At 39.0% G+C, this 18443-nt stretch overlaps 1 protein-coding gene across 1 annotated transcript; it reads left to right on the top strand.

Annotated features, from left to right (window-relative positions):
- The first annotated feature begins 598 nt into the window (after window positions 1-598).
- Window positions 599-18175, top strand: slc16a5a (solute carrier family 16 member 5a). The gene is made up of 5 exons (XM_054598925.1): window positions 599-706; window positions 7713-8176; window positions 11976-12119; window positions 12952-13791; window positions 16098-18175. Exons 2-5 carry the CDS (start codon window positions 7816-7818, stop codon window positions 16367-16369), a joined length of 1617 nt encoding a protein of 538 aa, XP_054454900.1. The 5' UTR covers window positions 599-706; window positions 7713-7815; the 3' UTR covers window positions 16370-18175.
- Window positions 18176-18443: the final 268 nt, after the last annotated feature.

Raw genomic sequence — 18443 nt, 5'->3', positions numbered from 1 at the left:
AAAAAGTACTATCTCCAAAGTAAAGCAGAATAAAATGGTAGTACTCGAGAAAAGTAAAAATACCAGTAGAAATAAAAAGTACTATCTCCAAAGTAAAGCAGAATAAAAGGGTAGTATTCGAGAAAAGTAAAAATACAAGTAGAAATAAAAAGTACAATCTCCAAAGTAAAGCAGAATAAAATGGAAGTACTCAACTAAAGTAAAAATACCAGTAGAAATAAAAAATACAATCTCCAAAGTAAAGCAGAATAAAATAGAAGTACTCAAGTAAAGTAAAAATCCCCCCCAAAATTAAGTACACCTATTTGAGTAAAAGTACTCGGTTACAAGTACAAGTAAATGTTCTTAGTTACATTCCACCACTGCAAAGTAGTACATCTGGAAATACTCACATGAAGTACATGGTGTACTTTAGTACAGTACTACATCTTTCTGCACACCCACCCACACAGGAGCAGCGCCCCCGGCTGTCCTCCTCTCCTCTCGCCGGTGTGTGGTGCAGCAAGGCCGGGTTCTCCACAGCAGCTCCCCGCTCCTCCTCCTCCAGTATCCGACCCTCCCATCACGGCCGCGTCAGAGCGGGCGGGCGGAGGCTGGAGCTCCGGTCTGTCGGGGAGTTCTGACCCGGCAGTCATCGAGCAGGGACCGTGCATGTGTGAGGATTACCGGGGGAGCTGGAGGACCGCAACCCAAATAAAAAAAAAAGGTGATTTATTGAATTTATTTTCGTTTTATTGCACAGAGGAAATTGGTGCTTAAATCACTTCCTCTTTGTTATAGCAGGACTGTGATGGAGTCTGGGCCGTGCTCACGGTCGCTCTACATCCGTAAACAAGCTCAGATCATAAGGAGTTACCACGTGGGTGAAGGTGAAATACAATTAAAAAGGTGCAGATCATATTTAATGCATATGCAGCTCAGTCTGTGCTGTGACTTCCACTGTTTGACTTGTTAGAGAGGTGGATACCCTGCAGGGCTCCCATCCCTCCATGGGCTGTCCTGCAGAAAGGACCAGCAGCTCAGCATCACTTTCATTCATCCAGGTAGATTTACACTGAATTCTCTTTAAGGTACATTTATTAATTATGTACAAGAGGACACATAGTTATGGGCGGGTTATGAAACAACTAAATACATGCATGAGGCCACACCTCCACCAAAACACAGTATTATTGTGTGCACTTTACCCTATGTTGCTGCAAATTTCCCCGCTGTGGAACTAATAAAGGATTATTATTTTATCTTATCTTATAGTTGTTTGGCCTCTGTTAGATGTTGTTTAGTGTCTCTCTGGAGTCTTTTTTGGTATTTTTTGTGTCTCATGGTCATTTTGTGTCTTTTATGTAGTCATATGTTGTCATTAAAAGTCTTTCTTTAGTTTTGTATCTTTTTGAAGTCCTTTTGTGTCTTTTCTTTGTTGTGTCTCTGTAATCATTTTGTGTCTTTCTGTAACTATTTTGTCTTTTCTGGTTGTTTTATGTCTCTTTTTAGTAATTTTTGGTCACTTTGTAGTCTTTCTTGGTTGTTTTGTGTCTCTTTGTAGTCATTTTGTGTCTTGGTTTGGTTGTTTTGTGTCTCTTTTTAGTAATTTTTGGTCTTTTTTTGTCGCTTTGTAGTCTTTCTTGGTTGTTTTGTGTCTCTTTGTAGTCATATGGTGTCCCCTTTGGTAATTTTGTGTTACTTAGTAGTCGTTTTGTGTCTTGGTTTGGTTGTTTTGTGTCTCTTTGTATTTATTTTGTATCTTCCTTTGGTCATTTTGTGTTTCTTCCATGTCATTTTGTGTATCCTTCTAGTTGGTACTTATCTCTTTGTAGTCATGTTGTGTCTCTTTGTCGTCTTTTGGCGTCTCATTGTGCTTATATTGTGTATCTTCCTGATTGGTACAAGTCTACTTGAGTGACATTTTGCAGGTGAAGGAGGTAAAAACAGGATGTTATGGCTTAGTGGATCAGACTGCTGACATATGTGAGGACTTTCCACCTCTCTGGTCCATTACACACTCAGAGTAGGAAGAGGAATGTGAAGGGGAGACATAAGAGAGGAAGACGTTCTGTACGGTCAGAAGTGTGTGGTGACCACTGCCCAGTACAAATACTTTTGTGTGCTTTTGTTCTGTCCAAAGGAAAGGAAATGTGCTCTTGTCTTGCCAAGAGTTGTCTGTACTGTAAATATAAAGCAGCTAGTTAGCTTAGCTGCAAATACTGGAAACAAGGGGAAACAGCTAGCCTGGCTCTTTCCAGAGTTAACAATATCCACCTATCAGTCCCTGCAATTTAAATTAAAATGTTGATAACCGTATGCATGGTCAATTCTGCAAGACTATCCAATTAATAGTGAAGAGAAAAAACGTGTAATTTACGCAATTCATTTTTAACTGCTGTGTTACTGCCTGTAAATATATAAAGATAATGTAGTGCAGAATGACTTTACACTATCCTAAATTCATACAAAACAAAATATTTTTGTAAATTCACTGCATCCATTTACACTTTTTCTGGTTTTTTTCAAGTTGTAGTTATATCAGTATACTTAAAATACTGTAAAACAAACAACTTCAAATCAACAGACTCTCAATACATACATTATTTAAACTGTAAGTAAATAAATGTGTTTAACTGTAAATTATTAATGTTTAAATGGTTGCAATGATATTGCAGTGCCACTTTTCCGTTTGCATACACGTGATTTATTCGTTATGAATGATCCAATAAGTGTGCACTCTGAGTGATAAGCACCGAAACCTGTGCAAAGATCCCAGTCTGTAGTGTGAGGGCCGAGCATGTGATCTAATGTTTCGCACTATTGGGTTTAAAGGGAAAGTATTTCGATTTTTTTTCGTTTCATTGAATCACAAGTTTTGCTTTTGTGAAATCTGAGGTTCAGGTTTCCACATTCATTTTGCCACAAAGTTCATGTCTGAGTACATTAGCTAAGAGTTGTATCCTCAGAAACATAATCTGAGAGCATGTTGCTCCGCTTAGTCACTTGGTACATCTGGAAATGAGATTGAGATTCTTCGGGGCGAAATTCTACTGGAACATTTGCACAGAGGTTCATTCATTCTCAAGGGTTTTCACAAGTGCGTGTTGAGTCTCATGGTTGCCAGATTGAGATTCCCATCTGTATCCACACAGACATATTTAACCAAGCACACTTCCTCTTTGTTCAATTGCAGGCTGACCTGAAGACATTCAGGCTGGGTGGCCCCAACAAGAATTCATTTAATCTAAAATTAGTTCTAATAAAAGTCTAACAATTCATCCAAGTTTTAAATGATCTGATCCAGATTGAAATTAAGCAGAGCTCTGTTGCATGATTACAAACTATCTCCATTTAATACATTTATACATTTAAACCAAAATTGATATGTTAATATGTCAATATGATGCTAACTAATTACAAAATACACAACTAGCAAAAAAGTTAGCTTAGCTTAATGTTGCTCAAGATGACAAGACAGAGAAGCTCTAGCTAGCTTAAAGTCAGTTCGCCTAAGGTAACTCATTGTGACCCGCTAAAGAAACCCTATCTAGCTAACTAAAAAGTCAGTTAATGTTAGTACGCTAAACATTACTCATGATGACTCAGCAGAGAAGCTCTTTTTTGCTAGCTATAAAGTTAGTTAGTTAGCCTAATGTTACTCATGATGACTCAGCAGAAAAGCTCTAGCCAACTAGCTAAAAAGTCAGTTAACGTTAGTTAGCTTAACCAGGGCCGCTGACAGGTTTGGCTGGGCCCGGGACAAAATTCTCTCAATGGGCCCCCCCCCCAAAAAAAAAACCACACACACCTCTATCTCACTGGTAGCCTGTTCTTCCTCTCTCTCATCCTGTTTGGTAGCCTGTTCTTCCTCTCTCTCATCCTGTTTGGTAGCCTGTTCTTCTTCTCTCTCATCCTGTTTGGTAGCCTGTTCTTCTTCTCTCTCATCCTCTCTAGCCTCTCCTATAAAGGTGAACATATTTCGATAAAAAGGGCTATATCTAAATTAACAGGGGTCAAAATGAACCATTTAAAAAAGAACAAATTGAAAACCCCTTAATTTGACGATTTAACACAGAAAAGAATAGACTGATCAACTTGGCTAACTCTATCCCAAAGACTACAAAAGTTTAAAAATCTAAGGTTTTTTTTTTTTTTTTTTTTTTGTTCCCAAAATTGTCAAACGCCGAAACACAACCACAGAATTCCCTTGTGCAGCTCCCAAACACATGACGTCGGGATGACAAGCCCATTTATTACGGATAAACCAAAAGGATTATTTACAACTTTAATTGGATAGGCTATGGATATGGACTGAGTGAAGTTATGGCTTTCAGAATCATACCACAATAAAACTCACGCTATTGTATTCACTTAGAGCTCATTAACTGCACATTTCATCGACCATTTTTCACTTGACCAAGGGGAATCATGTCAAGGGTACTGTTATTTATCGCCAGACCCGCGTTTATGTCCGCTGAACTTCCAGAGAATGTTTGGGGAACAAGGCGGAGCCCATTCATCTGGCGAGTTTCAAGTTAACGGCAATCAGAAACTAAGTTACAGGCTACCCCAAAACGTCACGTTTATAACCCATTCGTTACATCCAACTCTATCTAAATGGCAATTTCACATGTTGCCATGCCACTGGCTTATTTTAAACCATGAGCCGCGTTACACTGGCTGTAATTCAGCTGACTGGGAATGATTCTCAAATCAATTCAGCCTGATTGGAGTGCGCAGCGCGTGCCTGCCTGAAACATTTGATTTGGACATGGGCCTATTTGCGGGGTAATGTGCATATTCTAAGATTCAATTAGATATAGGCGTATGAAACACAGTGTAATAAAGCCGTTGTGGTTATCAAATTATTCAATGCCCCCTGTCTGTCTGATATTGATCTCCGTGTGACTTGCTCATGTGGTGCTGCGCTAATATGTTTGACACGCCGCCTGTGCCTGTGTTACTTGACGACGGGGCTGGAAAAAGTTGGCCGTGTCTTACCTGGCTGTGCTGCACAGCTGCCTTTACTGGTACCTGCAGCATCACCTGAGTCTTTTCTGAAATATTTATAAAGAGATCCCCTCAGGCTTTCGGCTTCTTCCTCTCTTTTTCGCCTTTCTTTTTTTCAGGGCTCCTGACTTGTGCATGTTGAATCAACTCGCGCACTGACCACTAATGGAATGATGTCGTCTTTTTTCTTCTCCAAAGACCAAACCATTTTGGCATAGGGGTGATAGGGGGTTATTGGCCGTTTTTTCAAGGGCAATGAAGGCAAACAATCTAGGAGTCATTAATTGAATGCAAATAAAGCACTTTTCTTCTCTAAATCAACACATTTTGAAGTATACATACAATAATTAATCCCAACTTCATGGGGGTCCAGTTATGGGCCCCCCCCATTCCAGGGCCAGTCCAGGGCCCGGGACAACGTACCCGTTTGTCCCCCCCTGTCGGCGGGCCTGAGCTTAACGTTACTCATGATGAGTTTGCAGAAAAGCTCTAGCTAGCTAGCTCAAAATGGTTAGCTTAACGTTACTCATGATGACTCGGTAGAGAAGCTCTAGCTAGCTAGTTAGCTTAAAGGTAGTTAGTTAGCCTAATGTTACTCATGATGACTCAGCAGAAATGATGAAGCTAGCTAGCTAAAAAGTCAGTTAACGTTAGTTAGCTTAACGTTACTCATGATGACTTGGCAGAAAAGCTCTTATTTCTTCTCCTTTGAGAAAGACTTGTTGTTAAATGTAAGGAATCATCATTTCAAGATAGTTTTAAAGTTTGGTGCAACATGATTTGAAGTTTTACAATGATTTTATCAGGTTCAAAAATGTGTCCTTGTTGGTACGACCCAGTCCTGTCTTATCATTTTCTGAACTTAAAGGCTACATTTTTGCCTGAGTTCAGACTGTCAAGGCCTTGTATCCACCCAATCCGCGGATTTCAGAAAAAGAGTGTAACGAGTTTACAATTGTGTCTGATATCTGGCCAGCTACATTCTGCATAAGATGAGACTAGATATATTAGGGTTTGTTCTAGACTCTGACTGAAGTTTCTCTGAACATTTTAATAACATAACAAAGTCCACCATCTGTCAACTCAGGATCATTGCCATGGTCAGGTCTTTTCTTTCAATTTCGAATGTTTGTTTAAATGACTGTAACTTGGGCAACCTAACAAATTAACTGTTTGCCTACAGCTTGTACAAAACATGACCACTAGAAGTTTTGAGCACAGGCTTCCTATTTATCTTCTGTATTATATTACTTTGTTGTAATTAAAAGTCATTGTGCCATTCACTATTTTTTACCTCTGCACTTATGTAGAAGGCTGAAAGGAAGATTGTGTCGAGGCTCCAAACCTTGGGAATAGTCTTTTGTTGGAAAGCCTCTCACTGAATCTTTGGTGTCATATGCTACCTCCCCAGGACCAAAAGAAAAAGCCAGAGAATCACAAAAGTTATTTCAATTTATCCTGAGGGTAACCTGATTGTTTGAACCAAGTTTCATGACTATCCATCTGATAGTTATAGAGCTATTTCAGTTAAACCCACAGTGCCAAATAGTATGTTAGGGGATGAATAAAATCATAGAGATCCATTTTCTGATGAACATTAATGTCTGTATCTAATAGATGTTGAGATATTTCATTCAAAACTAGGGTAGGGGGTCATCCAAATCATTAAGTTCCATCTTTTGGGGACCATGAATGTCTGTTTCCAGTAGTTGTTTAGATATTTCACTCAAAACTAAAACAGGGGGGTTGATAAAAAGTGTTAGGAACCATCCTCAGGGGAATGTCTGTATCCAATAGCTGTTGAGATATCTCACCCAAAACTAAGTCAGCAGATCTTTAAAATCAGTAGGATACATCCTCTTAGGATCATGAATGTCTGTATCCAATAGTTGTTGAGATATTTCACTCAAAACTAGGTCAGGGGATCCTTAAACCATGAGGATCAATCTTCTTGGGAGCATGAATGTCTGTATCCTATAGCTGTTGAGATATCTCACTAAAAACTAGGTCAGGGGATCATTCAAATCAGTAGGATCCATCCTCTTAGGAACATGAATGTCTGAGATATTTCACTAATAACTATTTCAGGAGGTCTTTAAAATCATTAGGGTTCATCCTCGGTGGAAATTAATCTCTGCATCTTGTAACAGTTGAGATATGTGACTCAAAACTAGTTCAGGGGATCATTAATATCATTAGTAACCATCCTCTGGGGAACATGAATGCCAATACCCAATAGCTGTTGAGATATCTGAATTCAAAACTAGGTCAGGGGACCCTCAAAATCATTAGTAACCATCCTCAGGGGAACATTTACATTACATAATAATAATAATTAAGCCTTTATTAGTCCCACAATGGGGAAATTCGGTTCTCTGCATTTGACCCATCCCGGAGGAGCAGTGGGCTGCAATGAAGCGCCCGGGGAGCAATTACATTACAGTCATTTTAGCAGACGCTTTTATCCAAAGCGACTTACAATCAGTAGCATATTACATATCATTCACCCATTCACACACTGATGACAGGGCTACCATGCAAGGTGCCACCTGCCCATCAGACTCTAACTAACATTCATGCATCATCCAGTCCACACTGATGGCAAATCCTTCAGGAGCAACTTGGGGTTGAGTGTCTTGCCCAAGGACACATCGATGTGTCCTTTCACCACTTCAGTTGCTCTGAACAACCTGATGTATTATTTCCTTTTGCTGTTTCAGGTGTGCCTGAAGGTCTCAGCAGTTACAGTGACATGGGCAGCAGAGGTAATTATACACCGTGCAGAGCAAACACAGAAGCCCCTCCTGAACTGCAGAGCAGAAAATGACTCAGGCAGATGGAATCAGAAGGACGAGTAATGGCCGCCTCCACTCTGAGGCCCTCGGGGACCTCGAGCGTGCCGACAGCACGGAGAAAGTTCAAGAGGCCAATGAATGTGAATCCGAGGAAGGGGCGAAGGGAAATTACTGCGGAGACTCTGCGGCTCCAACGGGCGCCGTCACGGCTCCGGATGGCGGTTGGGGCTGGGTGGTGTTGGCCGCCACCATCATAGTCCTGGCTCTGACCCTGGCCTTCCCATCCTGTGTGGGAATCTTCTACACCGACCTGCAGAATGAGTTCCACGCCTCCAACAGCGAGACCTCGTGGGTGCCCTCCATCATGACGTCAGTGCTCCACGCAGGAGGTAAAGTAAACAACTGGGAACTATTTAGTTTATCTTTTTTAGTCAATGTGTAACTTTAAACACTCTACACACTTCATTTACCTTGATGTCTTTATTAGATGACACTATTCAATCTGTAAAATTTAAGTTAAATGCCTCCTAACTTTGGGGGTAACTTTAGTTCCTACCTGCTGTTGTCGTTTGGGGGGAAAATGTGAAACCTGAGAGAGAGAATTTGTGCAGGATTTAAGCTGTCTTGCTGTGTTGGTGTTGATTTAAAGAAGATTATTCCATGAGAAACTGCAGCTTGCTTGTTACCCACAGCTCACAGGGATTTTAGTGTGCTACAAATCAAGACTTCAGGGTTATCCAAACTTATAAAGTGACATTATATACTTTTTAAAGAGATTTAATAGCACATTAACTCCCTTACAGAAAAAAAGTTGAGCTCATGAACAATAAAACACACTTCTGCTCTAATTTAATATACTAAAGAGGGTTTTACTGCTACAGCATAACTTGGTCTGGTATGACCAGTAGCTTATGGTGGCTAATGTTAGCAAACTTAAAATATTAATGTAAAGACACAGTTTTTGTCATGTTTCATTCATTGGAACTTTGTTTAGTAAAGAAAAATGTTAGTTATGGTTATGGTTTTTTACATATATATATTTTTTACATTGCAGAAAATGTTGCATGTTCACAAACAATCACCGTTAGCGCTAACCTCAGGGATGGATATGATGCGTTTCCTGTGACTGCTTCACAATAAAAGCTACCCAACGTATTTCACCAAATATATATCGGAATCATTTTTGTCTGTTTTTTTTTTGTTACTCATACAAAAATATGTCTATAAACCTAAAAAAGACAATACTGCTAGAAACAAGGACAACAAAGCTTGACGAGACAACATAGACTATTATGTACAGATATAAATATACAAATGAAGTATCCATATATCCCTATATATATATATACATATATGTACATATACATATATATATATATACATATAAATAACATCAAAATAAAATCTATAGACAGTTAGACGAGTATGCAGAGTGCAAAAGGGAGCTGGAGTAAATATTAAATTATTAATGTAGGACGTTGCTATAAATACAAGAGGCAGGTGAATGTGGCAGTACAGTGTCTTTAAATCCATAGTGACAATGATGCTATTTACACGTCAAAGAAAAATAGTTTGTATAATCTATAAAAAACATATAATTGAAGCTAGGGCTAGACAAAATATCGATATTATATCACATTATGACACTATATCTTCTTAGATATTTCATTATGATATGGCATTTACTGTTGTCTTTTCCTACTTTTCAGCAAAGTGATGTATTCTTTTTTTACTTACCAGACTTGGTCATTATAGTAACACTACTAGTGATTATTTTTCACAAATCTCATTGTTTAAATATTTTGTTAAAGCACCAGAAGTCAAACCTATTGAGATATTTGTTTTTCTCCATTTCCCCCAGCCCTAATGGAAACAGTATGAAGCAGCAGCTGTGGGAAATGTCGGGTTTGCATTAGCAGTAACTTAATACAGCTGTGATTTGGTTGTAGGAGAGTGAGCAGAGTAAATAGGAAAGCTGATATCACAGAGGTTAAATTAAAAACACGAGGGAGCCATGGTGCATTGTTTCCTGTACGTAGATTTCAATGGTGGACTCTGTCACCAAAAAGGAAAACTGCTCACCAAATGTCAGAGTTTATAGATCCTTTAATCCTTTTGTCGGCGCACGAAGTCCTGAGTGTGGTGCACAAAGTGTGGCGCTGTCTGTCCAGTCAATAATGTGAACTTCTTTCCTCATTCACACATTCTTCTGAGCATTATGTAACCTTAAAACAGGGAGTAGTGTCGGCTTAGCCATGGCAAACAAGGTCAATATAGAGGATCAAGGTGAATGCCTTAATTATTTTTGGTAACTTCATCTTCTTGTCTGTGTGTAAAGCAGAATGTGTAGGTTGTGATGAGCATGATTTGTATGCTGCTGCAAGAGACTTCCTCTTAAATCTAGTAAAAATAGAGAGGAGTTTGGTGTGGAAAGGTTCATTTGAAAGGATATCCAACCCTTGGACAAACGATCCGGAAGGAATGTTGTTAGTCCAGCCCTCTTATTCAGTCCAGGAGTCGTGTTAGAGGGATTAAAACCAGGGGATGTAAGTGGATATCTTGGTGGAAGGATGAATCCAAATAATACAGGGTTTTACCAAATTATTTGAACAGCCAACTGTTTCCAGAAAAAGTGTTTTAATGTCAGTGGATGTGTTAACAGATTGGTGTAATAACATTCCTCTTACTCTTCCTGCAACTGTCAAAATAGTTATTAATAGTCATCATTTTTTAATATGAGTGGCCTCATGTTCTCGTACATAACTGTGTGAAGGGAAATGTAGTTTTTAATCAAAATAACTTTTGTGGTTGCATCAAAACAGTCAGGACTGGTCCGCATCATTTAATATATTTATATACACACCATTTTTTTCACTACTTTACATAACATTCCTTTGTTTATCTTTATTTGTCGTTGTTCCTTGCTGTTATTTCTACATATGTTTAAGTACATTGAAAGAGATGCAATAAAAAAAAACTTTAAAGGTAATTCATTTTATTTTATTAAATTATTCTATTTAGCTATTTTATTTTATTTTATTTTATTTATTATTTTATTTTTATCCGATCAATTGTTTTTATTTTTCATCTATTGCACCGTTTTATCAGGGTTTAACTCTTACCTTAGTTGGTCTTGTTTTCTTGGGCCTCACTGTTTGTGGCTTTATTGCCTTGCAATTAAAGCTGCTATGTATATAAAGATATATGATTATATATTTATTTAGGAGCAGGTGGCCACATCTTACAAACTGCACCTTTTTAATGAATTTAGAAAGTATTTGTTTTTGCCTTTTTACTTTTTATTTTAGATGAAAAGTAAGATATATACAGACCTTTTTAAACTGCTGCATGCTGAGCAAAGAGCCTCCCCCCCCTTTTTTTTTTTAAACCAGTTGGGTGGGAAGTGATGATTGCACACAGTTCTCATGGGTTTTCTGAGTACAGGAATGCTTTCGTTATAGAAATCATCCTGAGCTGACAGAAATGTGACATGAATCTCAGATTTATCTACATTAGCACAAAGTTCAGAGAGGTACAGAGCCGCCTCCAGGCTGAAATCTGCGGTTTGGAGAGTTGATTCATCTGCAATTAAAACTATAACGTTAGGTGTGAATAAAACTTTAAGTACTGACATGATTTGAAACATGTAGATACGGAAAATGTTTGCAAAGGTTTATCTTTTATCCTTGAGACTACTTTTGCAAACGGAGGCTCCGCTAGGTCCAGGTTTTATCCCCATCACTACCCTGCTGCCCTGTTGCCTAACTACAAAGAGTGGTGTGTTGATTTGACCACCTCCTTCGGTGACCTTTAACCAATATACACTGTATTTAGCACTAAGGCCTCAGAGAACACAACTTCCTCTTCGGGTCATATCAGTCAAAATGGTGGTAGAGATGGGAAACCGATATATTTATTCTGAAGAGTCATGCTGGCGTTACAGAATCAGAGTTTTATGGGTTTAGCAAACAGCCATACATCAGTTACACACCATGTGCACACTCACAGTGAGTGAGAGAGCAAACATGTTCAGCATGCTTTCATTCCTGCTGGTACAGAATACAGCTAAACACAAGTTTTGTGCTGCTGGATCAATTCATCAGTGACCTCCTCCTCTCTGTAAGCCCCTTTGCTTGTTCCTGCTCTGGTATGCATTCAAACTTAAGAGCATTACATTTTGATCCACAGGTCCCTTTTGTAGCGTGCTGGTGGAGAGACTTGGTTGCCGGGCGACAGTCATGTTGGGCGGCGTCCTGAGTGGGTTCGGAATGGCTGCCAGCTCATTTACCCAGTCCGTGGAGCAGCTCTACATCACGGCCGGGGTTATTACAGGTCAGCAAACATTCGACTGATTTATTACCCAGGTTGATTCGACTGAAGGCAACCTGCCCGGCACCAAAACGGCAGCTGGAGACCAAAACAGAAAAGCTAATGTTGCTTTGTGTGAAAAAAAGGCAACGTCATAAAGTGTGTTAGAGCTGGCAGTCAATTAATACAGCTAAAACTTTAGATACCAGAAACGACTAATTTTAAACTTGAAGGATAATTCCAGATTTTAACAACTTGGGTATAATTGTCATAGATAATAAGATATTTATGACTTAATTGTATTTGCTAAAGATAATTGCTGAGATTTGGGAATAGGAATATGGCTGCAGTCGAATAGGTTTTTCCTAACCTCTTTTCGTCATGAGGTCAAGGAAAGATGTGAAGGAGAATTCATGAGGATTTAGGAAAAAGAGAAGAGAAGCCAACTACACTTACAGCATGTTTTCTTTTATTAGCAACTTTATTTATTACAAGAGAAACTGAATATAGTGACAAACTCAATGTTGTACAATTAAAATAAAGATTCCTGTCCAAAACAGATTCTCATCTCCTAAGAAGGATGATGTTAGTCTGTGTTTTTATCAATAATTTAATACTAAACAGCAAAGGCAGATGTTATAGAAAGCTGCAGAAATGATTCCTTAAACCCAGAGATGACTCAGCATTCTTGCACTTCTGGTTCTCTCCACTAGTGGAGCTGAGTATTAAGTTGAAGAAAATTCAAATACTCAAGTATAACACTGAATCTATTGTGCACATTTTCTAAACATGATCTTTTAAATCAATAAACACAATGCTGTCCCTGTCGTCTGAATGTCTCCTTTGGTGGTCACAGGACTCGGGTTCTGCTTCAGCTTCCAGCCTGCGGTGACGATCCTCGGCCACTACTTCGTGCGTCGCCGCGCCTTCGCCAACGCCATGTCGTCCACGGGCACGGCGCTGGGCCTGTGCACTCTGCCCTTCCTGGGTAACTACCTCCACACGGAGCTGGGATGGAGGGGGAGCTTCCTCGTCCTGGGCGCCGTGCTGCTGAACTGCTGCGTGTGCGGCGCGGTGATGAGGCCCCTGCGGGCCCCCGAGCCCCGGGGCCAGCCCCTGATGAACCACGGGCCGCCTCCGCCCGAGGAGGAGGTCGCGAGGAAGCAGAAAGGGAGGATGAGACAGATGTGGAGCTGCCTGGCTGCTTCTCTGAGCAAACACATGGCCTTTGACCAGCTGTGCCACAACCCCCGCTACTGCGTGTACACCATCGGCATCACCTGGATGATGCTGGGCTTCGTGGTGCCCCTGATCTACCTGGTTCCCTACGCCACCGCCAACAACATAACGCAGAGCCGCGCCGCCTTGCTGCTCTCCATCCTGGGCTTGGTGAACATCGTGGTGCGGCCGCCCTTCGGCATCATCTTCAGCATGCCGTGGTTCAAAGGGCGACACATTTACGTCTTCGCCTGGGCGCTGCTGGTCAACGGGCTCAGCAACAGCATCTGCTGCTTGGGACCCAGCTTCTCCGTCCTGCTGGCCTACGTCATCATCTACGGCCTCTCCATGAGCGTGGTGGGCTCCCTGATGTTCACCGTCCTCATGGACGTGGTGGAGATGAAACGCTTCCCCTCGGCGCTGGGCCTGCTCGCTATCATGGAGAGCATCACGCTGCTCATCGGGCCTCCACTGGCAGGTAACGTACATATGAGGGGTGGAGAGGGTGGAGAGGGTGGAGAGGGTAGATAAAGCGGGGAACATCTGGGATGCGCTCACATTACAGATGGAGCAGATAAGATTTGCCTCAGCTGGTTTTACAGGCTTCAGGCGGACTGGAACTTTAGGTAACGAACAGTTTTATGAATAGAAGAGCAGCTCTGGAGGAAGACTTCAGTGGTGGAACCCACAAAACCAGTAAAAGACACCATTTTGTCCCATAATACTTACTCATAGTATACTGCAGGTAGTGCACAAGAAATAAATACACTTTTCTGTTTTGTACTAAAGTAAATCATGACTTTTGAAAATGAAAACGCCAACAGGGTTTCCACACGCTCATTGTAGACACAAAAACATTTCTGCAAAATCTTGTTTTCCTTGAGTTGAGAGTGAACCACACTGTCATCTGAAAGAGCCGGGTTATGTTCAGGGTCATATTAACGTTTATAGACGTGAATGTGTTGCTGCTCTGGATTTTGTTGTGTAAACACTGGGGAAGTTTCGTGCTGATATCTATGACTTCATTATATTATCCTATTCACCTGTAGTGTCTTCAAAATGTTTGTAATTATACAAAACATATCTTTTTCTTCTCATAGACTCTGAGCCAGAAATCTCTTTTCTTGATATATCCTGCAGCTGTTAGACCCCAATGACTGACCTATCTACATACTTGGGTTTATTCTTTCTGGACTTTATCATTTATTATCTGATATATATTGTTGTATTTCTACTTTTTCACTAATTCAACACGATTTGGAACGATGTAACAAATGTTAATGTTACTTAACTGTTACTTTTGTTGAGAGTTATGATGAGAAATAGAATGATACTTGTGGTCTTATTTAATACATTGCGTAATTCCAGTGAATGTATCAGTAGAAAAGTTACAGAATCACTTGTGTGCAGTCAGATGACCTTTACAATATGTGTCTCTGCATGTGCTTTGGAGCCATGTTTCTGCTTGTGTGTGTTATGTGAATGTTAAAATCTCAGGAATCGAGAGCTCCAGGCTGTCGCTGTAAATAACACCATGTTCTCAGTGAGTTTGGTCGACCACGAGCACACAAAGGAAACGAGTCTGCGCTTCACTCTGGAGTTTTTAGATCAGTGGCAGCAGAGGGGGGGGAAAGGGCAGAGAGGCTGCCTCGTCTCAAATGACAGTTATGCATCTGTGTGCTGACAGCCAGCCACCGTGTAACCGCAGACACAAGTCACAACGAGATCACTTCACATATACTCGGTTTGCTCCTCCATGTGGTCACATAGAACTGACAGAGGATTTTTTGAGAGCTGTTAATTATTAATTTACAGTTGCAAATTTATTCCTCATGTGTTGAATTCTTAATTTGCATGCAGACAAATTACTCGTGTTTGCATGATCAGCTGACCTGCAGTTCACCAACTAACAGACTCCGTGATTCCCAAACGTTCTGGCTTCTGATCCCCTTAAACTGAAGGAACGTGTACATTTCTGATTGGTTGCACGTCTCTACCAGCTGTGATAAGTTAAACCCCAAAAATATTTTCCCCCTCTTGCTTTTTTTTAATCATTTTCACAAGACAAATTATGTAGGAATTCACATAAAATTCTGCTTTCTTCAGATTTTTTAAAACCACTGCTCTAGCAATTAATTAGAGTTTATTAATCTGCAATTAACACTCTATTTTTCATCTAATAAATACCACAATTTTTCTTCGTTTTAATTTTGGTTTTTTTAACAAAATAAAACAGTCCCTGACATAAGACCTAATAATTTAGCGAGTAGTATATACATATCTAAATATATATACACCTACACATACATGCATATATACATACACACATACCCACAATGTACACAAAAAAGAATACCCATTAAGATGGAGAAAAAATAAATATATAATATATACAATATATATATATATGATTAAATGTATTTATACACAATAAAATTAAAATAAAGTAAAATAGAATAAATCAAATAAATGTGTATATATATATATATATATATATATATATATATATATATATATATATATATATATATATATATATATATACACACACACACCTAATAAAATTAACATTAAATAAAATAGAATAACATTAATAAATGGAAATAAAATAAATTATTAAATACAAAAAATCCACCTTTTAAAACCTTCTCAGAAACCTTCCTATGAACTTATATGAGTTCATTTTGGAGGAAATTTTTGAAAAACATAAGTCCTGTAAAATAAAAAAATGTAAAACAAGTAAAAAATAGAACATGACTAATCATTTTTCTCTTGTTGCTGTAGGAGTCCTGATCGACAGGACGGGTCAGTACTTCCACGTCTTCTTCGTCAGCAGTGTCGTCGTTGCCTCCTCCGCCGTGTTCCTCATGGTGGCGTTCTACTGGCTGGACACAAAGGACAGGAAGCTGTTGAAGCAGGGTCAACCGTCTGCGCTGCCCGAACCGGCGAGGCCTCATGTGGACTTGGCTCCCGGCTGTCAGTACAGCAGCGTTCCCACAGAGGGAGACAAAGAAAAGGCCTCGACCAACGGGACGGAGAACATCACCAGCATCTGAAGGCCTCTCACACAATCATCACACTCTGGCTCAGACAGATCTAGCAGATTATCTCCTTAATGTTTGGCTTCGATTCGCCAGATGTTTGCAAGGTTTACTTTTACTTCCATCTGGTGCAAATCGAAACAAACACGGTGAATAATTTGCGGGTCTGTTTGACCAAAGTCAGATCCTACATACCAAAATGAACAGATGTGCACTTAAAGCTACAATGTGATTGTACTATTTATTGCAAAAATGCTGCTGATCTTATCTCTGTGATCACACAATCTATATCGTCTATCAAGCCAAGTTACACACATGCTTCTTAGTTGAAGAAATCACTTTAAATAGTTCTTTTATGGAGTGTTTAATGAAAAGCTTTCAGTAGGTAGTAGGTCAAGTGGGAATAGAAATGGATGAAATCCAAGTGAGTAGAAAGTCGCTTTCATCAAGGTTAAAGGATACGTCTGGTTTTAATATTCTATATTTTTCCTACCCCCCTGGCCTCAAATGTGCAGCGTGCAAAAGGAATTTGTAGTGATTTTATTAAACACAAACATATCAGGGGTGTTTCCCTTTGAAAAAAAGGAAAAGTGAGCTGAAGGAGATGAGTTATGAAACCAGGAAATGAGTCGGCGTTTTTGGCACTTCTTGTTCCCTAACCTCAGTTTTAATGCAGTATTTTTTTTGTCCTACAGAATTCAACATGTCACCCAGGGCAACAGTAAAAAGTTTACAAGTACAAAAGTATTAGCATCCAAACATATTTAAAGTACCAAAAGTAAAAATATTTATTATGCAGAACCAAAAATATTTGATAATAAATATAAATAACTTAGTACATTTACTCTACTTAAGTATACTATTTAAGTACTTGCATTTTACTTGAGTATTTCCATTATATGCTACTTTATACTTCTACTACATGAATTACTAGTTACTCTGAAAAGTCAGATTAAATATATAAAATATAATCAACAAATGAATTAGGGTGTATTATAAAAGGTTAAGATAAAATAAGCCTTTAAAATATTAATGTGATGAACACATTAATACATCAATACCTACCAATAATATCATATGTATTAAGTATTATTCTGAGACTTTCATTGTTGGTCTTTTTTTGGCATCGTTTACAATAAGAAAAATGTAGAATATTTCCAGACTTATCCTTTGATATTAATAACTTAAGATGTGTAACAGTAGGCCTTTAATCAGTCAGAACTGTTTTGTCATCTTAAATATCTTTAAAGTAAGAAAATGTATTTTCTATGTGTTGTGAAGGCATTAAACGCAGCATGCTGAGCAGATTACACCCACATTGATTAATATGGGTTGCTTTAGATCATTGAGATTGTTTATGTTCACTGTACAAAATGAACATTAGTACTGTGATTCATCATGTTGCTGTTTTTTTTACATGTTTCTCACGCTTTTCAGTCCTTAATGGAACAGTGCCTTTTTATAGAACCGGTGCATTTACAACCACAGGATAAAATCAAAACCCTTTTCAGGAGGATAGAAGCAGGTGATTTCATGTTGCCAGCATGATGGAGTATTTCAAAGTCACTGACGTTTTACGACACTGTAGCTTGAGTTTACCTTCAGACCCGATCACAGATTTTATGTGACTGACTTGTTTTTTTTGTTAAATGAGCAGTGAGACTGTTTAATGTCGGACGTGACGGAAAAATAAATCTAAATTTTTCAGGTATGAACTGTAAAGTGAATGCAGTGAGAGGATTTATTAGTAATTTTCAGGGGCTTGTTTTGCTTTGGGCCAAATTATATCTTTATTATAAAGTCTTTATTTATACATTATGATCAGGGTAAAAATAAATGTTTGAAAATCAACCTTATCTTTGTTGTGTGTTTTTTAAGTTTGAATCCATATATTAATTTAACATCACAGTTAGCTCCACATTTAGAAGCTGCAATATTAAAGGATGAACTCATTAATGCATCAATACCTACAACCCAATAATATACAGCATACTACTCTGAAATACACTTGTTACGGAAGTATACTGATCTTTTACTTGATAAAGTAGTAATACTACAGGGTAGAAATACTATGTTGCAAATAAAAGGC

Source organism: Anoplopoma fimbria, chromosome 5 (assembly GCF_027596085.1).
Source record: "Anoplopoma fimbria isolate UVic2021 breed Golden Eagle Sablefish chromosome 5, Afim_UVic_2022, whole genome shotgun sequence".
NCBI lineage: Eukaryota > Metazoa > Chordata > Actinopteri > Perciformes > Anoplopomatidae > Anoplopoma > Anoplopoma fimbria.
This window is presented reverse-complemented; position numbering and strand designations above follow the sequence as displayed.